A 25,911-nucleotide genomic window follows, 5' to 3' on the forward strand; every position below is an offset into this window, starting at 1 on the left:
TAATACATGACAACGCTTTGATGTAGACGACTTTCATTCGCTAACAATTCCCCCCCCTCTCACTAATCATACCACAGGATGTATTTGCTGACGAAAATTCATTTGAGTCAATAATAATGTAAAAATTTTCATTCAATTTATTCATTCAATTATTATTCTGTTCTTTCGTACCGATTTTTTCCAACTTCTTTCATCTTTCAATCGAAATTGAAAACGAAGCGTGATCAAACGCGTTGCGACAAATTCATAGCATCAAAGATGATTAATAAAAACAGCAATTATAATACGTACAATAATGTACATCCTCGAATCACGGAATGAAAAATAAGGTAAAAATTGAATAGGAGAAAAGAAGAAGAGGAGGAAAAAAGAAATTCACAGGCTCTTATATTCGAGGCACGAATTTATCCTGGCAAATCTTTTCTCAAAGTACAAGGGGGTGGAGGTCTCCTTTATTGCGTACGCAGGAACGGACAGGAGAGTTGAACTGAGGAAGAGAAGAAGAAGAAAAAAAAAACCTCAGGTTGCCATGCCTCTGTAAATTTACACATTTTCACCACAAGTATGTATGTACACGGTAAAGCACGTGTGTTGGTATACTTATGTGTTCACCTATGTACGTATATATGTTTCCTCCCCTCCCCTCCCATGCCTGTTCCTTATAAATTTCCGCAAACGATTCCGACAACTTGTGGGAATTCGCCAACCGTATGTACATTGCACATAGTTAGATATGTATGTATATAGATACGTGCGTATGTAAGGTGTGTATATTCAACGGTTTCCTTATACGTCTTGCGCTTCTTACCACCAAATGGAAAGTATGAAGACGGGACTTAAAGCTTCACAGAATCCTGGAGTTTGGTCTCGCGATATTGGAAGGATTGAGAAAGATTTGCATATCAAACGTCAATTTTTGATATCTACCTTACCAACGGACGGTAATGTTTATCGGGTGAAATAGTAGACGACATGTTTTTTATGGTCGATATCGAAATTGACTAGCTATTTTGATTGATTACGGCGATAAAATTCAGGGAAGAAAGAGAAAGAGAGAGAGAGAGAGAGAGAGAGAGACAGAAAGAGATAAACAAAAAAAAAAGTATAATAACGTGAGACAGCAGAACAAGAGATAAAAAACAAGTAAATTGATTCCATTATTGGCACGGAAACGCGTTTAATTCATCTTTTATTTAATAGTACCGCAACTCATCTCAATCGAATTATATTTCCAGCGGGATACTGACGAAGTGACGACGTCTACTATAAGAGATATATGTATATAGAGAGAGAGAGAGGGATAGAGAGGCAGAATAAGTGAGCTTTTATTAGATCGTACGATCATTGGGATATGATTCTGTCCCGTAAGCATGTCTACGTTCGTTTTACCGCCGGTGTTTTTCTTACCCCGGCACGAACAAAACTGAATAAATAAATGAAAGGGGAAATAGATAAAAACGAGGGGTGGGGGTGAGATTAATACAGATCCAGCATCAACATTAATTCTCATCAATTATCGTGATATTATATCTCCTCGATACTGTACGAATTTGGACCTGAGATTAAACTGCTTCTTTAGACACATCACTGAGCTTTAAAGTAACTTTCAGAAGTAATTAACAGAAACGAGAATATGTCAATAATTATTGCGAATAATTACATTCGAATTGAAAATGAAAATGACAGTATGATGTTGAATAAAAAAAAAAAAAAGTGGATAATATCCGATACACAGTTTTATTTTATTCGTTTGAATTCTGTCAAATTTTTTTCAATCAGATATCCAAGAATAACTTGAAAAGTTTTGATACGGTGAATCGAAAAAAACAAAACAAATAAATAAATGAATACAGCATTCGAATAACTGTTTTCGTAATAAATAAAAACAATTTGAAAGTTGGGAAATTTTTTTTCTTTTCTTTCAAGTATCGGGAATTTCTTAATATCATGTGGTAAAATAATTTTATAAAAAATCGTCCAATAAGCTTATCGAATATTATATATATATATATATATATATATATACAATATATGTATATATACATCGTACAGGGGGGTGAAAATGATGAAAGAATAAGACGAAATAAAAACTGACAAGTAGCTATTATGAAAAGGGAGGAAAGGGAGCGAAAAATTATTACAAGAACGTTTCTGCACGCGCCGATCGGTACGTAGGCGAATAATTAGAGGTCCTCCGCAGAAAGCAGGGGTATAGAGGTAAGAGGCTTATAAGCCCGTCCTCCACTCCCATCGAAGAAGAACCTTTGTGGAGCTTACGTAATCCCGAATGGTATAGCGACCCTCTTCGTAATAGGTATTACCTACCTGTTCGCCCACCTCGTCGGGGGTTTCGCAACCTTTCGTATCGCTGTTGCCACGGTACCGGAAAATTTAAAGAAGAGGAGGATCAAGGATTCTGCCCAATATCAATAGCGAAAAACGTCGGGAAACCGAGAGTCGGAAACTGGAAAATCACCGTCATTCGTCGTATGCCTTATTTTGCCTGAACGGTGAATAAAAGAAATAATAGAACTAGATTTTATACACTGAGAAAAATTTCATTTGTTACAGTAACTAGAAAAATTCAGTAAAACAGGTATCGTTAAAAAAAACTGTTTGAATACTGTTGGAATTACAAAAAACGATGTACGCCTAACCATTTTGCGCTATCGTCGATCCTTTTTTGGTAATCGCAACGCAAAATCAGTTTCTGAGGTTTACTCTACTTTTTTAGCTAAACAAGGCTTTCATGTCAATTTATTCTTGCACAATCATTAAATTTTTGCAACGGTTGCGAGAAAATCTAGCAACAGTGATCGTAATGAGAAAGAATGGTAATGGATTCTAAACTTTCCGGTAACAGCTAGAAAACTAATTTTCATTTTCTACCTAGAAGTATATTTTTCGATTTTGGTAAAAAATGAAAATAGTTAAGGACCGAGCGGTAACCGGAACTAAAAATTTCTCTCAGTGTACACTTCTCCAATAGCTGTGATAATTATTCAGATTTTTCCAATGAGAATTGTAACGCAAGGAGCTTTTCGAATAGCACCAAGTTTCGAAGTTATTTTCAATAATACCTGGACACATATGGAACGTAATTGATTAGAACCAAGTCAAACGCACTTGTTTTATGGAGCAATATTACAAGTTCAAATTTCAAGTAAATCTAAAAAAAGTCTAGAGTTTCACTGCGATGTTTCCTTAAATGTTTTTATTGTAAAACTTGTCAAATTGGTATTTTCATTACTCATACAATCATCTTTTATTTGATCAATTTGCGCTTTCAAATTTCAGACCGGCAATTTTTCAAATTTCGTTTTTTTATAATAATTACATATCGTTGAAAAATTAATAAACCACCTAGTATAACTTAACAACCAATTGAATCGTCTTGTAATCTTCTCGCAAAATTGATTATTCGTCTAATTTATCGAACCGTTAATTAGGTAGTTATATACTTGCGTAATTAAATTGCTTACTCAATTACCATCCGGTAGTTTCGTTCAGTACATTTTCGTAGCCAAGAATATCTTTAATAAAAAAAAAATGAGTAAAAAAAAATAAACCTCGCGGTGATGAATAAATTTCACCTAACCATTTCCTCTTGTAATTTAGTTAACAGGAAAGAGAGTGAGAAAAAAAAAACAAAAAAACAAACAAATTTGACCCTGCGGCGTGTGTTTTCGCCAAATTATAATTACGAATGCAGCAGCGGTAGAAGCACCAGCCGGATGCGGGTTGCAGAATTGCTAATTATCATTCCCCGCACAGAAGCTAATCGCCGAAGGATCAAAGTGAGGATCAGAAACAAGCAGGAGAACCCGCAGGAGTTTGCGGTTCTGTATAACAACAGAATACCTTATATCCTATACAGAATACCCTATATGTATATATATATATGTATGTACGGAGAGGCAAGACGACACGTTTCTGCTCTGAGAAACTTGAATAACAACACGAGTTCCGCTCACGATCAGCGCGAAAAATTTCGATACCCGATGCGAAGAATAATAAATTAACTTTCGTTCTACTTATTTATTTATTCCCTCACTGAGCGAAATCTCCAAACCCTTTTCCAGCAGCTTCGTTAAATCTTGAAACACAATGAAATGTTTTAAAACAAACTTTGCATCCTGATTTACAAGTCGAGAAAGAAGAAAAAGGAAAATTGTGTCGACCGTGATTATTTGACCCGAAAATATCTCTCCTTTGTATATTTTCATTAATATTGTACAAATTATTCGATACAACGCTGCTTACGATTTCTGCGTATTCTTGTTTTTTTTTCTGAAATATTCTATCACGGAATAATTGTAGAAAATGTGAAAAAACCTATCTTTAATTAATTGAAATTATCGACTGTAATACATTTCGTGGAATTAATCCGCGGTATTTTTGATTTTTTTTTTTTTTTGATTTCACTTCCAATCAAATAAGGTTTCGTTAAATTAAATATAACGCAAATTATAATCTGTGGAAAATCGAAGGCCAAAGACGGGCTTCGCAGAATCACAGATTGAACGACGACATGCGGGTGAGAGGTTTCGCATTTTTTTTTTTTTTTGGTTTTTTTTCTTCTTTTTTTTTCTATACTTCAACTTTGAAAATTGTCGAAAAAATTACGTCTCCGTATATAAATATTGACATGCTTTCGGGATGGGTAAATAAACTTCTGCATATACATGCACATATATGTATATATATACACGTAGATTACCTGTGAAAGGGGTTGAAGATAATTTTCCCGGTAAATACACAACCGCTGCGAAGCGAAAGTATTTTGGATTGGTATATTGCCTCGGGATCAAGGCTGTGCATACACACATATATACATACATACAGGACATACGCTTTGCAAATTCGATAAACGAGCCGGCTGGCAAATATATGTTCAAACTAGTATATTTACGTTTTCATTCCACCCTTAACGCACGTTTTACGTATATTTTCACGAGTCAAAGCTGCTCAAGACTCATCCTTTGTAGAACTATAAGGATATGAAAAGGGTTTAACCTAATTTTGAGGGATGAATTCGGAGACCCTCGACTATGCAAACGTGTCAAGGATAAGGTGACATTTTTTTACGCTATTCGTCACTCCTCAATTCGGTCGGCTTTTTATTTATTTATTTATTTAATTTTTTTTTGTTTATTATTTGCGCGTTGTGGAAAATTACACCGAACCGTTTAATTGATTATTCGATGTTTTTTAATCTCTTTAAAAATCTAATAACAAAAAATACTCGAATTATAAACGAATGCTTGAATATCGATACGAATAGCTTGGAATTAGTTGAAAATCTATAAGGTTTGTGTGTTTGATTTCATTTTGAGATAGGTAATTTTTTAAATGTTTCGTCAAGAAATCCATTCTCTGTGAGAAAAAAAAAAAGAGAGAGAGAGCGATTTGAAACACGAAGAATCGATATTTCGTATCGTTTTTTTTTTTTTCTTCTTCTTCTATTAATAAAGAAATTATCGTAGCTCGCGATTATGATAATTCGATAAATACCAAATGCGCGTCAATATCGTGATAAAATTAATAAACAACGTTGTGTAATTGCTTCTTCTTTTTCTTCGCAAATAATAAACCTCGATTTGTATTTCGTTAAATCGTCTGGAATTCCCCCATAAACGGCCTCGTCCCTAAACGGATCAGTTTCCGTTCGTTTCTTCGTAAAATTCATTCGTTTATCTAATTATCCGATCGTTTCCATTTCACCGAAACGATCATAAATTGTTTTCCCTTCGTCGTTGCAATTACTTCGATATCAGGTAAACGAACAACGGTAAGAAACGGACAAAGAGAGCGATAGAGAGAGAGAGAGAGAGAGAGAGAGAGAGAGAGAAACAAATGAGAAAAAAAATTGAAAAGTAATGGAATAAATTCAAAGACTTTTTCTTCAAGATCGTTCGTCATTCCCAATTTATCATTTATCTATACGACAGGGGCGGGGGGCGGGGGGGATTTCGTTGCTGGTCCAACTTCGGGGTAACTTACAACAAAAAAAAAAAAAAAAAAATACAAAAATAAAGAATGCGAAACAATAGAATGAGACACGAAGATCTATAATTTATAATTCAGCGTCGAGAGATCCATTCGGTTCGTGATCGCGTGGAATGAGTAGAGAGAGAGAGAGGAGGTGAGAGGAGAGAGGAGAGAGGAGAGACTCCTCTAATAAAGGGTGAACCACACCATCCAAGTGCACCGTCGACGACTCGGCTAAGTCAACCGTATTGCTTGCTTAGCTGACTCGATCCCTCGACTCGAGATTACTTTCAGCACGTTTCTGCAGCCCCGGCAACAAACCGACGTAAACTAACCGCCTGGCGTTTTTTCTTCGTTGTGAGGGTTTTTTTTTTTTTTCTTCTTGTTTTTTTTTTCTACGTTTTTTTCTTTTCACGCACGAGTCAATGATCCGGGTGGGGTGGAAAAATGTGAAAGAGGAAAAAGTCGTCAAATTACCGACACGGTTGAGAAAACGTCGAAAAGATCCGTAATTTCACGCAAAAGATGTCTCGGTGAAAAATGAAAATTGCGAACCCGAGGATGTGAAAAACAATTTGAAAGGAATGATTTTTTTTTTTTTTTTTTTTTCTACAACGGATTAGATTACGAAGTATCGATCAATCGCGAAAATAAGAGAGAGAGAGAGAGAGAGAAAAAGTTGACTATTCAAATTTTTGCCATTCCGTATTCTTTACGTTTTCGATTTTATACCGTTTTCTTCGCTGTTTTCAAAACAGCAAAAGCACGAGGTAAATACATTCACCCCTTGACAGATTGTTAACTCGATAATTTACTTATGTCAACAAGCACGATGTGACGCAAATTAATTGAAAACTGAATTGGGACGGAAGTTTGGCACACGTTAATTATGTACGGTGGCTTGTTTATCGGGAGAAGAAAGAGAAATTGGAAAAAAAATAAATAAACGAAAAAAAATAAAAAAAACCACCGGAATAACAATTTCTTTTCACGGAAATTCCGAAGAAACAACACGTTCATTTAACTGTGTATCATTCGACGGACAATCATTTGGGATTTTCAAAGATTTTATTACACCGGGAATGTAAATCTATACAAAAATAAAAAAAAAAAATCATTTGCAAAGACACGAAACAATCGAAAAAACTTTTAATAACTTGTCGTGGTTGAAAGATTGAGGGCTTTTTTTTGCGCAGGAGAAGTAACGATAAAATTTCGCTGAAAGATTACATTTCAAAATGACGATTGAAATTTTTTATCTTTTTTTTTTTCAATCAAAATTTTTCTTCCATTCATTCATCTGCATCGAATTCTTTTCGAAAAACGAAAGTATATATTTATCATTCATCGATACCACCACGGTTGTCTTAATCTCTGAAAATTTTATGCAAATAAAAATTTGTACTTTCATTAATAGAAAATCGCGTGTGATTTGTAAACTGAAAATTACATCCGTTCATTCTTTTATTCAACATTATTCCGTGATTACTATGTAGAAAAAAAAGAAAAAAGTAAACATTTGCAAAGTTTTTTTTTCACGTGCTGTGAAACGTCGTTTTACATCACCGTATGGCTATTTCACCAAAAACCATATACTTCAGCCTCTGAATTTTTATTTTCCCACTCTTGAAAATTCACGCAACTTTTTACGTACACGGATACACATGCGGTGTATATACGTATACGATATTAAAAAGTTATGAAAACGCGTGAGTATCAGCGATAAAAAAAAATTTTATATCGGAGTTGTAAAATTGCTCTAGATACGTGTAAAACAACGCGTGCTGGAGATGAAAGAGCAAGAGACGCGACGTCGAAAGTTGAGCTTACCGATGCCATCTGTGCGACCCGTATTATACGAGGAGAATCCGGATATCCGTTTGTTGGACGCCGCCGGAAGTGGGAAATAGTCGGAAGCTCGAATGAATTTCATAAATATTTTCAAACTCGCCTTTTGTATTTTTCGATTTCATTATCGTTAGCGACAGATATTAATTTACCAAAGTTATCGTTCCTCTGTAATTAAATGGCAATGATTTATCATTTTTGTAAATTTTTTTTGCCACCTGATAATAATAGTAACAATGATTTATTATTATTGCTATTATTGTTATTATTATTATTATTGTTATTTGAACTAAATAATTCGAAACTTTTCAAATTCGTTACTTCAACCCCGCCCCGTTATTTATTTTTATTTTTATTCAATTTTTCTTTCTGCCGTCATCCGTCATTCAACAATTTTTGTTTCCGAAATTTCTCCAATTTCTTTGCTTCACATTTTATCGCCCGGCATAAAGATATAGTAGTTTTAATTCAAACGATATTTTGCAGGACGATAATCATTGTATAACTAGGTATACACACACACACGCACACACACACGTTTCATGAGATACTGAATGATCGCATGGATTGCGTAATACGAAACTTTTATAACCCGCACGCAAAGCGTATATATATATATATATATATATAGTATATACAATATACAATCTGGCTTTTGATTCTATCAGGATACATAAATTCTTATAACGAGCCCGAATGAGTATCACTTACGTGTAAATGTGTATTCACACCTATGTATACGCATATCAAAGTGTATCGCATACGAAGTAGCGTAAATTTTTTTTTTCTCCAAGTTTACAACATGCATATGCAAATTGCCCAAGAATTGCAATGCATTAAAAAACAATTCAAGTCTATATTATATACATATAAGTATAATATAGGTACGTGTACAATCAAGTTTATATTTATGGAATGATGAGATGGCCGACGAGGTTTCATCGACGAAAAAAAAAAAAAAAAAAGGAAAAAATTCAGACCGATGATGCACGTTTTTGTAATATTTTGTTTGTTTTTTTTTTTTTTTTTTTTTTTAATTATTTTGTTTTCTCTCATGTTCGAAGAGTTTCTCTTCGCGGAAGATATTAACAAATTTCGAAAATACAATTTGCAGATGTCCCGTCGGTGCAACGAAGTTGAGCGCGTGCTCGATATACGATAATATGGCGGAAAATTGAAGGAAAAAGGTGAAGAAAACGAAAAAAAGAAAAACGAGGGATGAAAATAAGTAAAAGAAAAAAAAAAAAAAGAAAGAAAAATCGTGACCGGGTTAGCGTGACAATACCTGGCTAGTTAGAAGACGCGAGGCTTCAGCTTCGTTCGCAGCGAATATTAGAAAGAAATACGGGTTAAATTGGATTCACGTCACGTTCGAATCGATTCGTCATCGTGTATATACATATATATTAGAGTAACGCAGGAAAAGTCACGTGGTGGTTGAAGAAAGACGTAAGAATGCGAAAGCTGTAAAACAATGTCGTAAAAAGATTGAAAAAAAAAAGAAAAGAAACAAAACCATTCGCGTAACAAATGATTCTTAATATATACGATAGTCGATGAATATTTCGACAGAATTATTCAACGAAGGTATTATAAATTAGACGATCAACGGAGAGTTTTTTGTTTTTCTAGAAACTGTTTGACGAATAATGAGTTATCGTATTTCCGAATTATTTTTAGCCCCACCCCTGAATGTGATAGAATTTATCCGTCACGTTAGGATTTCGATAATAATTCGATCGAAAGATTTCTCGTTCTACGAATATTGTACTTTTTGACTTGTATGTTATTTTCCAAACCGTTTCATAAGCTAGAATGAAAAAAAAATTCATGCCTCGTTTTATGATCCTTAGAATATCGTATCGTTGAAAGGAAAGAAAAAAAAAAAAAAAATTTATCACACCTGCAAGTTAGCCATAAAAAAAATATTTACAACCCGAAAATTTCACATTCTTCACGTTCGTCAAGATATATTTCGTACCTTTCCTCATTTCAAACGTTTCGTCCAAGTTAATGTCGATTTGACAAGGATATTTTCATTTTATTAATCCGTCCCAAATGGTAAATAAAAAAAGATTAATAACTAAGAGAAATAATTTGAAACTTCCAGCTTAATACGGGGAGAATTTGGGAAATGAAATAAAAATCTTAAAGAACTTTGGCCTTTTTTTTTTTTTTTTTTTTTTTTTCAACCCCATATAAGGACGTACCATATAACACCCATACATACATGTATTATATCACAAGTATAAAAGGTATTTCTATTCGTACCGCATAACAGTTAGTTTATTCGTGCTCGGCGTTTGGTGACGAGATAAACCGAATGATCACAGTTATTCGTCTGTCTAATTTTGACCGGAAATTTATTATTACTATTCGTTAGCTACGCTCCCGGTTGCTGCAGAGGAATTGATTTGATAGAGACGATCGGGTCGGATAGACGCTGTATATTTATATGTGCATTGTGTATAATATAATATATAAACATCAGGGTGTTTGAAGGTAGAAAAAATAAAATGAAAGATCGATTTTCCACCATGATGCAACTGGAACAGTTAATTCGGTAGAAAAAAAGAATTCTGTCTAAAGATGGTGATTTTAGATTGAGAGAAGGATCGGGCTTATTTGATTTTTCATTTTTGTTTAAACAATTTTTTGATTTCGTGAATAAACAAGTTGTATAAATTAAATTTTCCATATTAACTTGTAACTATTTTATGAGATTGAATTATTAATAAAAGAGTCTTCCGAAACGTTTATCAAACATCAAACAAACGGTGACTCGATGTTACAAGCGTGGGTCTTCTTTACGTTGTAAATTGATATTTTGATCGATGTAAGCGATGAGTGAAATTTTTTTTTTGTTTCACAATTCATCAACAATCGAAGAAGAAATGTGAAATAGCGAAAAATTTTATCCGCTCATACTTGAAATTCTTATCAGTTTGACGGAATTTCTTTTTTCCCACGCAAAGTGTTTTTTTTGTTGAACAAACTACCAAAACAAGACGTATATATTTTTGAATCCTATCCAGAGGCTTCAAAGATAAAAAAATATGGTCAGAAATGGGGAAATTGATTGGGGGTTGAGTTAAGAGTTTAATTAATCGGTAGATACGACTTTCTCCTACCGAATTCAAACATAAAAACCTACGTCAATAAGTACAATAAAATCGTATCTTCGAACGTTTAATTTCAATCGAATTATACGATTTGTACTGAGAAAAATTTCATCTGTTACGGTAACTAGAAAAATTCTGGAAAACCGGTATCGTTAAACAAACTGTATGAATATTGTTGAAATTAGGAAAAACGAAACCCTCGAATCAACCGAGGTAGGTACGCGATTTCAAGAGTCAAGTAATTACCGACGTTGTATAAAAGCCGCCAACCCTCCAACAACCCCTTGTCATATATCAAGATCAAACAGCATTTGCGGATCACGCAAACCCGACGCTGCTCATTTCCTTTCATACAATTCCGCAGTTTCTCCAACTTAGGATCAAGTACTGACCTATTTACGTTATGTATACATTCGGTTATTTTTCCATTCAATTATCTCGGCTTATGCTGACTTTGTCAATCAACTGGTTAAATGTTTGAATAATTATTCCGTTAGCTAGTCGTTTGATTTGTTTAATTTTTAATTTTTTATTTTCTTTATTCTTTCAATTCGATATAATTGTATCGGTTTTACTCAATAGTTCTGTGATTTTGTTGATTTCGTTGATTAATTTATTCAATCATCTAGTTAAACGTATATATTGTATATATTACATAATGAACGTATTTACGTTACAAATCCAGGTAGGTACTTGGAAACGATCGACAAATCAATTGTGAAATAAATTGCCGTGTAAAATGTTTTTGCCGTTATAAAAGTCCTGGTGAACATGGAAAATTCCTGAATACACTTGTACACGGAACAGAAATTTTGCATTGACGGTAGAGAAGAAATAAAAAAAAAAAAAAAACAAATAAAACGAACGATCTGCCAGAGAAACGGAGACGAACCGGTGAGAGAGAAAAAGGTAAACTGGGAATAGTGGGTGGAAAAAAAAAAAAAAAAAAAAAATTTCGCTTCGCAGTTTTCCACGCATATGCCTGTGCATACGTATAACTTGTTAGAATCGCACGATGCGGGGGGGGGGGGGGAATACGATCGACGAATAGCAAAATGGGCGAGTTGTCACCTGAATTGTAAATTTTTTTTATTTTATCAAGGATCGACTCACACATATACACAATATGTATATACATACGTGTATGTAATATGCAACATCGTAAACTGTGAATGGAAGAATAAATAAATAGATAAAAAATTTCTTGATCGCTTTACGGTTACGATTTACGTATAATGCATGTTACATACACGTGGTGTAATACAGTTTTACCTGTAATACTATCAAAGATCGTTCAGCGGGTAGTATCGACTTGGAATTATTACAGCTGTAATACTTAGACGCGTTGATACGGCAAATGTACGGGCAATAGAAATTTTATCGCATTTTTGGTATGGGTATATATATATATATGTATATATATCTCGCTCAGGGTATAAGATGCCTCGAAAATCATTTGGAATTAAAGGTAAGAAGGGATTCGAATTATTCGAAAATTAACAAATACGCAATCGTCATAAATATACCAATGTTTTCACGCATACAAAGAGAGAGAGAGAGAGAGAGAGAGAATTTATCAAGTCTGCTTTTAAAATAGATAATTCGGTCTTGTCCGAAAAATTTGAAATAATACTCTCTCTCACTTTATTCATCTAGATACGAAGTATAAAAATGTTTGTATCCAAGCTAGTTTTAACCCCGATGTTTTCGCAGTAATAAGAACAAAAAAAAAAAAAAGAAACAGAACGATCTGATAATATCGATCCAAAAACTTGCGGGGGAGAGAGAAATCAATACCTAAAAAAAAAAAGGGAGAAAAAGAATAAGAAGAAGAATCGAAGCTCGATGCAGGGAATGAATATTTTTTTTTTGGGACCAAAAAGAAAAACCAAGTTTCCTTAATCTTTCCTCAAGTTCCCGTCAAGAATCGTTTCGTCGGGGTTGAATTTTGCGGATAGTCGATAACGACGGCGCGTGTCTAATCAAAGCTGAACGCGGTGACGCAGGGCAATTTATGCTCTCATCCCGCATGATCCCGGCATACGGCACAGAGGAATCCCGAGAGCAGGTATTACTGAACATCCCTCTTACGACGGCCGCTGAATCAGAGAGTCGGTGGTTATGGATAGGGTGAGGGTGAGGGTGAAAGCTTTCCCTCCCCGCCCTCTTCGAGGAGGCCTGCAGCCGGCCCTGTAGTGTCTACACGTAAGCCGATGATCCATCGATCGATCCTTGATCAGGCGGGAATTATACGCGATGCCAGGAATAGTCTCTGGTTTGCTCTGGCTGTGGCCGTTCCAAATTTCCGGACAATCTAATTGCAGGATCTCCGGACGGCACGTGTGGCATTTCACCAAAGCTAACAGACCGTGGATCTGGTTATTTACGCGAATACTTTGGGTGTATGTTCTTCGATTTCGTGTTATACTATTGTGGTTGAAACCGATCGCAGCTCCACCTGCATCCAAGTTTCACGTATAATAAGAGCACGACTCTATATTGGAATAAAACGATCTTGCTCTTTTACACTTGAGTATATTTTTTCATGATTTCATTTGTCACCAATATTCGTCGTGTCTGATCTAGCCGAACCTAACACAATCTTACGATTGGTTAACCTGACTCAACCTAACCTAAGTTTACCCAACGTAACCCGATCTGCGTTCGAATTTAATTTAATAACCTGATAATTCTTTTGAAATGAAACAATCTTGCTCACACTTGAGAATATTTGCATAAAGATTGATCATATATCCGAGTAAACTTAACCCAAGTCAACCTGACTCGACCTAACCTAAGTTAACCCAACGTAACCTAACCTACGTTCGAATTTAATGTGATAACGTGATGATTCTTTTGAAATGAAACAATCTTGCTCATACTTGAGAATATTTGCACAAAGATTCGTGATATCTGACCCAACCTAGCCTAAGTTAACCTAACGTAACCTAATCTATGTCCAAATTTAATGTAATAATGTGATAATGATATTGAAAAAAAAAAAAATCATCTTCGTACTTGGAAATATTTGCGTGAAGATTCCTAACCAAACCTAACCTTGAAATAACCTGATTCTCAACCTAATCTTAACCTTAATCTGGCCTAACTTAATTTAACCTGCGTCAACCCAACCCAACCTAATCTGATATCTATCTGTAAGAGTTTAATTAGCGTTCGCATAAGTTTCTTGTTCCCGTTTCGACATGGCTTACAAATATCGTCCTATCTCCGAAATTATTGCTTCAGTTAAGAAAAAAAAAAAAAAAATAGAGCTCAAATTTTAGCTAGACTTTGTGGTAGTCTACAGAAAAAAAAGAATCAAAATCGGTTCGGTAATTCTGTAGTTATAAGCGAAAATGCGTCAGAAGGATTTTGAGTTTTTTTTTGTGTAGCGAAGAGATTAGAGAAAAATAAAAAATACGCGAATCAAGCTAAAAGTTTCTAACTCAAGCAAAAATCCAAACGTCGATTAACTGTCTCACAAATTACCGTAATAATGATTTTCTTTCAACGTTTATAACATAGTTACGTTAATTACCTTTCGAATTAAGCCAACCTCGTAATCTCGATATTATTTGTCACATGTTGGTGATTAATTTTCATTCCTCGATTATTCCCCCCATCGCTTCAAAACCAAACCTTACTATCCGTAGCTGAAAACTTTCGTAGCCTCGATGAATTTGACATTGTTTGTAAAACGATTCCCGAAAAGTTGAAAGAAAGTCTTTTTCTCTCCGTCTTCAAATTTTCCGCTGTTAAATTTCTTCAACAATTGCGATGCACCGTTTAAAAACGATCAACGACAGAATTTCCATCTCAATTACAATCCACTGATACAATAAAATCAAAATCAATTTCTGCACACTGATTTTAGTAACTCAATCGCAATTAGGTGACGATCTTAAATAACAATTAAATAATAAGTCGAATCAAGAAGAAGAAAAAGACGAATAATTGACGTACAAATTTTCAGGCAAAAAAAAACAAAATTCGACCAAACCCCAAATTGTCGGTGATTTCATTTTTGCACCAATAACATCAATGCAACAATCTTTTGACCTGATTTTTATTCTAAATTATTATTTTCGTCGTCTGACCGCAATTAATTTTCCTCCGATAATTAATTGCTTTCTCCAATCTCCGACGTCCCACGTTCATGATAGTAACAATAATAATAACAAAAACAACAACAACAATAATAATAATAATAATGATTATACGGTATATATAAATATATATGAACGTCTCGCAGATACACATGTATACATATCATATATGTATAATATATATGTGTATATATATACGTGTATCTATATATATATGTATGTATATATAGTATATATACACACAATAATTTACCCGTAACTTATTATCACAATGTAATCGTGTTCTGGTCTATATATATGTATGTATATATGTTTCATGCATATACCTATGTATAATTTGTATATATACACGTATATATATATATGTGTACGGACGTAGGGGGCGTGCTGCGTGGGATACATAGTACCGAAAGTAATAGTAGGCCACGACGAGTCCCCGGGCTCATTCAAATGCTGCCTTCAATTACCGCGCATTATTTCCAAATATACAATTGCAATATGCATACGTATGTGTGTGTGTGTGTGTGTGTGTGTGTGTGCGCGCGTATACAACAACGTTACACAACGATGGTAGAATTTGTTATTTTTATTTATTTATTTTTTTTTTCACTCATCCCAATTTTTCTCCCACGCACCGAAACTTTGTTACTCCTCGTATCGTTGGTGGACGAAAAAAAAAAAAAAAAATTAAAAAAATCGTCCATTATAAACATCGAAGATGCGGAATGAGAGATTGTGAAAACGGAACGAGATAAATGCGTAGGTACACACATACGTGTACATATTATATTATATATATATATATATATATATATATATATATATATGAATGATATATAATAGCTACCGAAGGGAATAAAATAAATACAAGCTTACTCCCCCCCATTTTATCAACGCGTGGTTGCATCATTTTACACATATACATACATATATATATATATGTATAATATGTATGTATTTGTATATTTAATGCAGAGGGATGCGAGCCATGCTGCAAAACTGAATTGCGCCAAGTTGTTTCCGTTGAACAAATAAGCCCTCGGGTATATATGGACATGTAAACAAGTGTATGTATATATATGATACATGATATATACAACATGTAAGGTTAGAAGTTTGACGCTGATTTGAATTTGAATGGATGATAAATTATTCAAATTAAACGATGAATAAACACAAGAATTTCGAATTCCAAAGTTTATTTATACAAAAGTGAAGTTGATTTTTTTTTTTAAACTTGTTTATTAATATTATTATTGTTTCGATCAAACTTCCCTTTTTCCTGAAATTTGAATTATTTGAAAAACTTTTTTCACACTCAAGCAAACCTGTCCGAACTACACGGATCGTATTTAGCGATAAATTTCTGACAAACAGGTGTCTGGATATATTTTTCGACTTCTCGTATATATATATATATATATGTATGAAGAATTTTTAACTTACGAACAATTTATATCCAAGAAAATGAAAATTCAATTTTGTCCTCGTACCCGTATTACAGAGAAATTTCTCAACGAGTCTTTTAGATTATAAAAGCAAAGGTAACGTAGTTCGAGGAATATTTTTAAAACAAAGTAAAATAATATTGAAACAGAAATATGCAACCGGTAAAATTTTGCAGAGTATTTTCCTGTCTGAATGTTCCGATAGCAATTTTTATTTCTTTTCCCTCTCTCTCTTTTCCACCTATTTCTCTCTCTCTCTCTCTCTCTTTGTCTCTATGCAGAGTATCAACATTCACCGTAGATTCGTGGTACACGAGGGAAAATGTTTTCATCAGTTTGTTTTTTACATTCGCTGTTCCATCATTCAATTTTTTAAAATTTTATTTCATTTTATTTGTTCAGAGTCAGGCAGAAAAATATTTGACCAAAGGAAAGCTGGGGGGGGGGGGGGGGGGAGGCGGGAGCCGAGTATATTTTCACCCTTGCACAACATGTGCAGCAAAGAATCGTCGGGTTAAAGTTAGTATACTCTTATATTAAAAAACTGTATCGACTCTTTAACGGTAACTTTGAATCGTTCGAACATACTTCCAATGCTTTTATCGATGATCTCAAGTCCTAAGGCAATTATTTGCCACGTAATTTTACCCGAAAATCATTCAAATTCGACACGAATTTCACGTCAATCAACTAGAGCACGAAAAATAAGAAAACATCGCAAAATCCAATGGTTGTAAATATGTTCGACGAAAATTTTCACGAAACTTTACCCCAAGGAATAGAAATTTGCATAAATTTACTCTGCAGGAAACAAAATTTGTCTATGTTTCGTTCGAAATAAGAAAATCATTGAGTCGCACGAATTATTTATCAGAAAGACGGACAATTTTTTTCACACGTTTGCGCGTGTCAGATAAGTTTTACACAATTTTACAAGACAAGAAACAATATCAAACGGAATTTACACTATATAAGCAAATTTCGTACAAAAACTGCCGAAAACGAGCAAAAAAAAATTAAAAATTATACTCAAATATTGACCAAAGGTTGGATTTTTTTTTCGTTTTTTTTTTTTTTTTGTATTTACGAAAAATTGCAAACACGAGTTGCAATTCAATTTATAACACGCGGCCACACATGTATGTTATAAATTACCTTGAAGACGAGTAAAATATGATTTGTTACACCATTTTCGTTGCAAAATCAGTTCAAGTATTTTCACCACGAAGGACATAATACAATAATCTCGAATTGCGACGAGGTAAAAGATCATCGAAGAATATTAATGATCCTAGAACAGTAGCGGAGCGGTTAAAAAAAAAAAAAAAAATTATTATAATTAGCGAATTAAAATTTCCCGCCGCAAGAGAACACTGATTTTTTTACCACTTTTTTTATACTTACGCAAAAAGTTTATTGACCCTCGTGATTCTCCGTTAAAAAACGAAGAAATTCAGAGTCTATAGGACCATTGACGATATGATGTACCCGAGATATTATATTTACAAGATCGAGGCATCTTTTTATCCCCCGATACCGGAACAGGTAAAAAACAAAAAAAAGTATCGTTACCGTTATAGATTTAAAAGTCACAGATATTCGTAGTTAAAAAATTGCCAATTCTTGGCTAACAAAAAAAACAAACAAAAAAAATAAATAAATAAATTGGGGAGAGTGGGAATCAAAACTTGGAAGGTACGATATTTCGAATTGCCGGTACATCGAATTATCAAAAATGCGAAAATAAAGTAACCCAAGATGAATTGTTCGAAATTTTGATATTTCAAAGTGTCAGCGATTCGTATTCATTCCAATCACTGAGAGTTTCGAATATCAGCCAAATTTCGAACAATTAATCTTTCGTTGTTTTATTTTTACATATTGGAAATTTCGATACAACGGCTATTCGAAGTAATAATCCTGCCAAATTTTGACCCCCTTTCCCAAAAACGATGGAAAAAAAAAAAAAAAAAAAAAAAACAAAAAAAAAATCAGAAAAAACCAAAAGAAATCCCACCGCTGCCACCGAAACTCCAACTCACCGATAACGTAGCTGTAACCGTCCAAAGTGAGGACGCATTTTCTAGTTGCTGTTGCGAGGGGCGATCCGCCGATTGAATTAGGATGTTTTTGACATCTCCTCGAGGTCCCTTTTGCAATCGCAGCGTCAGAAGCTGCACGTGCGGGAGATCCTGGTGCACCACCGCCAGGATCGGAATGGCACTTTTGCACGGGATCTTTGCTCTGTCGAGACATGACGACCGTCACGTTTTTATAGTTACGAGGTCGTGTAACTCCGTGTGTGTGTAATTCTCCTCGGAGATGAGCGGTTGCCGGGGTGTTATTACAGCGTCAATTCGACGCTGATTATTATCCCGACTACGACGACGACGTCACGACGGAGTTCGAGAGCAAAGCTGTGACCGATAACCGACTTCTCAAAGTTTAAAAACCCGTCCCTCGACTCCCGATTTACAATTTTTTCCAGATCCTCGGAACCGGATCTGCAACTTCTTCCGCTCCCGTATGAGCGACCCATTTCCGGGGCAGCAGACGCCAACTTTGGCAGGATCCTCAGGTCGGGATGGTGGTGCGATTTTTCCGTACTCGACATTGTGCGCTCAACAAGATTTGTCGCGAATTTTTTATTCTAACGGCGGTAAGTCAAAAAGCAGAATTATTGAAACAACAATTTTGGGTCAAGGGATTAAATTTTTTTCGCATTTCAGACACTTGAATATTTTTCATTCGGCAGAGGGTGATGTTGATTGGAAAAATTATTGGAATACGCGGAAGAATTCCCGCGGTGTTGAAAATTAAGCGCAAGAGGCGGAATTGATGTTCGAAATATTGAGATTTATAAAATTCAGAATTTTCAAATAAAAAAAAAAGTAAAAGCAAAATTTTATACCCAAGAAAGGTTACAAGCTTGAATCGGTTTTAAATTGAGGAATTCCAAATTTTAGAAAGGATCGAAATCGTCATTTTCAAAATTCTGTAAAAACGATTGAAACTCGATGGAAAATTTAAAACATACAATCGTCAGAATACAGAAAATTCAAAAATCGCGATTGATGATGAATTTTCAATACGGATATACAACCATTCTTTTTTTTTTCTTCTAATTCACGACGATTCTACATTTTCACTCTTACACCATTTCTTCTACGTTATAACTTTCCAAACATTCGGTAGCGTATTTCACACTTTCTGATACTGAAATCTAATTCGGTTTCTGTGTAATTTCAAATTCTCGAGTTGACGATTTTTCGAACAAGCATATTCTGGATCAAATAAAATTCCCGCGTCGATATAATTTCTCGTTTTCTAACGTAAATCGAATGAAAAAAAGTGTATAAGAAATAAGAAGAAAAAAAAAAAAGAAAAAATTCAACTGAACTATAAATCGTAAAATAGAAAATTCTCGCCAAATCTGTCGTAATAAAGTGCGATTAATTGATTTCCTCATCTCAATTAAACGAGCTAATGATACGTGTATGATAATTCAGCAGTTTGACTCCCACCTCACGCCCGATTTTTAAATCACTCGACGTTGGTTATAAAAAGCTCGATCATCGCGTGCATACGTAATACAGTTTCACTTTTTCCGGCACATATAATTGTCACACTGATCGTAAGGGATGAAAGAAATCGAACATGCGTCAGTCGCAGGCAAACGGATACCGGCGACTGAAAAGCTCGCGAGCTTTTTTTTTGTAAAAAAAATTCGTTGATATAACGACCTGCAGGTCTCTGGAGGGTGGGTGGGGGGGGGGGGGTTTTCGTATAACGGGCTGAGAATCAGGATAGACTTCGTTTCACTTTCTCTGGATAAATAAATTGTAGAGGGACGTTATAGTGAAGTATAAACATATCGATAAAAACAGGCATATTATTACCACCGTCACGTGATACATCTGCAATTGATCTTGTCAAAATCTCGTATCGTTCCTCAATTTTCTAGCGATTTCAATTATTTATTGTGTGCGTGTGTGTGTGTGTATATATATATAAATATATATAATATATATGTCTCTCAATTGGAAAGGGTGAAACCCTCCAAATTTCGAGTGATCTCTTCTCCCGACGATATTTTACATCAAGGGATGGTTTATTCGTAGGACAAACTTCACGTTTTCAGCACAATTAGAGAACAAGCGTTGCCAGCAACAAGCACAGGAATCTCATATCACGTGTCGTTCACCTCTCACTTAGAATATCACGCGACGCACGATTAACTCGTCGCAAAAAAAAAAAAAAAAAAGCACAAAGGACTCTTCTATTTTACGTCACAGGTCCGAAGCTTTCCACGCATCGTCGTTGTAATCTATCGTCATCGATTAGTCCAAATCTAAGGGGAAGGATGCGGATAAAAAAAAAACAAAATAAAAAAGAAACGAAAAAAAGTCAATTCTTCTTCTCCCCACTTCCCGATTTTCGCGAAACGGTGTTTTTTTTTTCCCCCTTTTTTCTCCGAAAAAAGGGGCGAAAAACGGATTGTTCGGAATTCTCGAGGGTTGAGAAGCAACACGTTAAGCCCTTTCGACTGGGCGTCGACGCACGCGTTTCGTGTTGTTATCCGTGCAACGGATGCGGCACGACTGGTGAGCCTCTGACCGAGTGTTTGGTGCTTGGCTCCTCGAATCCCGCAACGCGACCGCGCTCTGAAGAGAAACTACAACCCTTCCAGCTTCCTTGCTGCGGTTTTATTCCTCCTTCCTCTCTCGGCGGCGTTTCATCCTTTTTTTAATTTTTTTTTTTTTTATCCCGGTACGCGCGCAAAATTTTTAACCTCGAAATACAAAAATCTCGATTCCTCGATTATACGTCGTGGCAAAATTTTGATTTTAACAAATAACCGACCGTCCCGAGCCTCGATTGAAAACTTAAAATTCACATTCACCGCAAAACAAGCTGCTCGTACATTGTTTGTTGTTCATTTGTTGGACTATTGGTTCAGCGTTGATGATATTTTCTGAAATTTAGATGCTCTGTACACATTCGTTACACGTTTTGTTGAGTTAGGATGCCTTGCCGACGTTGTTTTGTGTCCCCATATCGCGTGGATTGTCCTCCCGAGTCTGTATTATATGCATGTATTTATATCTATGTGTGCGTGTGTATATATATGTATATATATATATGTGTATGTAAGGTAGGCCTATTATAATAGTTTCTGCAAATTCATGTCACGTGAAAGTTAAACAGTGAACATATATATATATACATATATTGCGAGTAATAAATCAAAATTTGATCTACGATATTTCGGGGTAAACTTTTTCGTGTTGATGGCATTTGTAAAAAATTTTATCTCTCATTTTTTTTTTTTCATCTCGTATCAATGCATAATCTTATACTTTATTCAATTAGCAATTGTATTAAAGTCGCAAATTTTTAATACGACGAAGATTGTTATATCGTTACGATTACCGTTGTTATTATTCTTTCTCGATTGGTAAAGTGTAGAAATAACAAAAAAAAAAAAAAAAAAAGGTTTTTCTCTACAACCCATTAACGAATAATCCGACGAATCAATAAAAGGATACGAGAGATCGATGTAAAATTTTTAGCAGCGTAATACGAATAAAGGTAAAGAATTTGTACGGTATTAATTTCATTCTGTTAAAACATTGAAATGTTGAAAACAATGATGACGATATTGAAAATAATTATTTCCAGCATACAATCGATCAGTTTTCCTTACGAGAAGATTCGTTCAGACTGTTTTCATTTCCTCTTTGCGAAGCGGACTGGAAAGAAAGAAAAAAAAAAAAAAAAAAGTAACGATAATAAAAGATCGCGAAGATCCATTGACGTAGATGACGAACGTACAAAGATTCCGGGAGGAAAAATAAATGAATAGATCGCATTGCGTAAGTCCTAAAATGTAATTGTAGTGTCGTCGCATTGCACGTGGTATTCAAATGAGAAATTTAATTGTACTCAGGGTATTGAGTTGAATGAATGAGTATATTCTATTATCATTCCACATGCTTGTAATTTAAGGATCCAAAGATAATTGACATTGTTTTTTAACCCAGTCACGATTTAACGAATATCTGCGTTTTTCCTTTCGAAATTTTATTTTTTTCCTCCTCAACGGGTCGATAAAAAGTAAAAATTAAATATCGAACAAAGAGACAAATTTTAGTCGCATAAATTTCTTTCCTTTGTCGTAAAATTTCGATCTAAAAAAAAAAAAAAAAATACAAAGAAAAAAGAAGAGATGAAAAAAAAAAACAAGATATCGCTGTAATCAATGACGTTTCGCTCGGCGAAAATAAATAAATAAATAAAAGTAAACCATTTCGAAATCGGTGTCAATTATAACGCGAGTGAAACAAGCGTATCAATTAAAAGGCAGAGAATTCATTGATACAGAAATTGTACGACAGATCGAAATAAAAAAATTTCGAAAGTATAATTACGCCCGAAGTGCAGTGATATATATTTATTAATCAGCCCACGTAATGAAATCATCAAAGGTCCGACGCCATACATACGCGATTTGGCAATGAGCAAAATGCCCCGAATCCACGCTTAATAAACCTGTATATATTAATACGCTTGGTACCTTATTTCGAGAGATACGTTTATAATACGTATGCACGTGTATATACATATATGCACATGTAATAAAGTATTATATTATAATCACCTTGTATAATAAACCGCGTCCCGTTTTCGAGATTCTCGTTTATGGTCAAATACATGACGTAAAGGCTTCTGATCGATAATTACGTTCCGCGATGCAGTAATACGGGCGCATACATAATATTTACATACATACATACATGTATACATACCTATAATATACCTCGTGTGAAATAATTATTGATTTGATACATGAGAAAATAAATCGTTCTGTGTACACAGGTAATATCATATTATATATATATATATATATATGTATCTACATTAAGAGAAATTTTTAGTTTAGGTTACGGCTCAGTCCTTAACGATACATGTTTTACTCAATTTTTCTAATTACTAAAACGAATGAAATTCTTCTCAGTGAACAAATCACATGTTTTAAATACATATTCCAAACACGAAGCGTGCACAATTATTGCATCGATGTAAATAAATATCCGCACACATACGTGATGTGACAAACAAAAAAAAAAAAAAAAAAAATTAAAAATAAAATAACAAATAAATAAAAGAAATTCGATCGTTTTACCGTCTGCCTGCGCAGGCAATTAGCTCGGTTTCTTTTCACCCGACGAATCTCTCTCTCTCTCTCTCTCTCTCTCCTCTCCTCTCACCGTCTCACCTGGTTCATTTCGCCGCTCTCTAATTCGACCAATAGCAGCTCTCCTAGAGGCGATGGTTACACATCGCAGCTGGCCAAGGTAGAAACTGAGCCCACGTTTATACTCTATATAGGCGTATATATACATATGTGGGTGTGCGTGTGTGTGTACACATTGTAAAGGTAACGAAACACAGCCGCGAAATTCGAAACGCGTAAAAGCCCGAGGCTCGTCGATGCCTTCGCTGTAGTGAAATTGTAAAACAAGGTATGCGAATATATGCGCTACGATACCGCCAATTGCTTGGATTCTAGTACGGAGTTATCGAACACCTCTTACAATGAGTATTGTTATTTTAATTTTATGTAGAAAACTTTTTTCACGGGTCTCGGAAATGAATTTCTTGTTTTTTTTTTTTTTTTTTTTAATTCTTCTCTCGTCACGTTTTCATACCAAAATCTACGAGGATTAAATTTACGATCTTACAGATTTGGCAAATTTGCCTACTTCGCGAATTTCAAATTCGTCGTAATTTTGGATAAATAAATATATGCGAACGTATCCGTCAGATATCACGAGGGGGAAAAAAAAATAGAAAAAGTGCTCGAAGCGTTTTCCCGACGATCCATACATCCCGAGCACTAAGTTTTTTTTAAAAAGTTGAAACAAAGTTGGAAATACGTGTGTAACTCAAGATTAACTCGAACCGCAATTTCAAAGTCAGCAACTTTACGTTTTGAAAGAACATCGTTTCATTTCAACAATCATTTGCAAGGAAAGTTTGAATACCAAAAAAAAAAAAAAAAAAACATCAATCTATTACGTAGCTCGTTATTCGTTAAGCTTTTTTTTTTTTTTTTTTTTCCTTCAAGTACAAAAACAAAACTTGTTGCACAAATATATCAAATTCACTGCAAGTGTATAATGTTTTTATTCCCGTGACATTTGTTGGAAAGAAGGAGAGAAGAGAGAAAAAAAAATATGTTTTACATTATTTTATTAAATAATAATAACAATAATAATTATTAACACTATTATTATATGAGTGTATGTGTAAGGAAAACACGCGATTCTACTTGTTGCGTCAACGAGAATTTGGCTCGTTAGGGAATTGTGAGATATTCAAACTGTCGCGACTCACAAAAGGGGCGCAAGGTAAATTCATTAGTATCAACCATTATACGTATTATAAACGAAGCCTTTCCCCCGAAACTGGAAATAAGATGAAAAGGGGAGAGGATAATAAAACGTCGGGCGGATTGTAGAGATACGAAAGTTCGTTCGCGTGTTACAAGTGTCCCGTTAAAAAAAAAAAAAAAAAAAAAAGAGAACAAGAAAGAAAAGAGAGATATAAACGTAAAAAATTCTAATAAACTAAATGTGAAAGTACCTCGCATCTTGAATTTTTAATTACGCCAAGCTGTAGAATATTTTTCATACCGTTTGCGACGGTTTTTTCGAATTACGTAAGTAGTTTTTCGACACCTTTAATACAAATGTTGTGTATTCATAACGCAGGTCAACAGAAAAGAAGAAAAAATTGTTTAATTGAGTTTACATTTAAATGAATCAATTTTACACATCGAATAACAACCAATAATCTTCAATTATTACTCACAGAGTTTGCTTTTATTTTTTTACGTTGTTAATTGATAAATAACACCGGTCGAGTTTGTATTCGTAGAAACCGGAACGATATTTTGGCTAAGTAGAAAAAAAAAGAAAGAAAGAAAAAAAAATCACCCATTTTCTCAAACATTCATTGTAAATACAAATTAAACAAACTTTGCGCCTCGTACTTGAATCGCTTTGATTAAAAAATTTCAATGAAAAAGTGAAGTTTGTTGAATCGTAATTTACAATAAATAAAAAAAAAAAAAAAAAAAATACGTAATTTTTCCTAAAGTCTGAACCTTATCTATTAAAACTATTTTTTTTTTTCTTTTACGAGTTTCGTCGAAGAAATCAAAATTTAACATCTAGAACTCAGACTGAAAATTAGTTTTCATAAATTCTAGGGCATCGGTTCCGTCGACGCGAAATTTATCTAACACCGTTATCGTTGTTTTTTTTATTTTTTTTTTTTTTTATTTCTCTTTCCTTTCTTTATTTCTTCCACCACCTTTCACCTCCTTTT

The 25,911-nt window shown here is 34.4% G+C and overlaps 1 protein-coding gene across 7 annotated transcripts in view; it reads right to left on the reverse strand.

The window, feature by feature from the left end:
* Positions 1-25,911, reverse strand: part of LOC124177258 (calcium/calmodulin-dependent 3',5'-cyclic nucleotide phosphodiesterase 1-like) — a 167,214-nt gene that overhangs the window by 67,386 nt on the left and 73,917 nt on the right. The window contains exons 1-2 of one of the 7 annotated variants that reach the window (XM_046559421.1): positions 20,040-20,308; positions 18,558-19,165 (exon numbers count right to left, since the gene is read on the reverse strand). The exons of 5 other annotated variants lie outside the window; for them this stretch is intronic. In XM_046559421.1, coding sequence (XP_046415377.1) covers positions 18,558-18,771 — 214 coding nt within the window. In that variant the 5' untranslated portion in view covers positions 18,772-19,165; positions 20,040-20,308. Of the gene's footprint in view, positions 1-18,557; positions 19,349-20,039; positions 20,309-25,911 lie in introns of those variants that run through there. One more of the 7 variants, XM_046559420.1, reaches the window with a different exon arrangement.

The sequence above is a fragment of the Neodiprion fabricii genome, chromosome 3 (assembly GCF_021155785.1).
Source record: "Neodiprion fabricii isolate iyNeoFabr1 chromosome 3, iyNeoFabr1.1, whole genome shotgun sequence".
Classification (NCBI taxonomy): domain Eukaryota; kingdom Metazoa; phylum Arthropoda; class Insecta; order Hymenoptera; family Diprionidae; genus Neodiprion; species Neodiprion fabricii.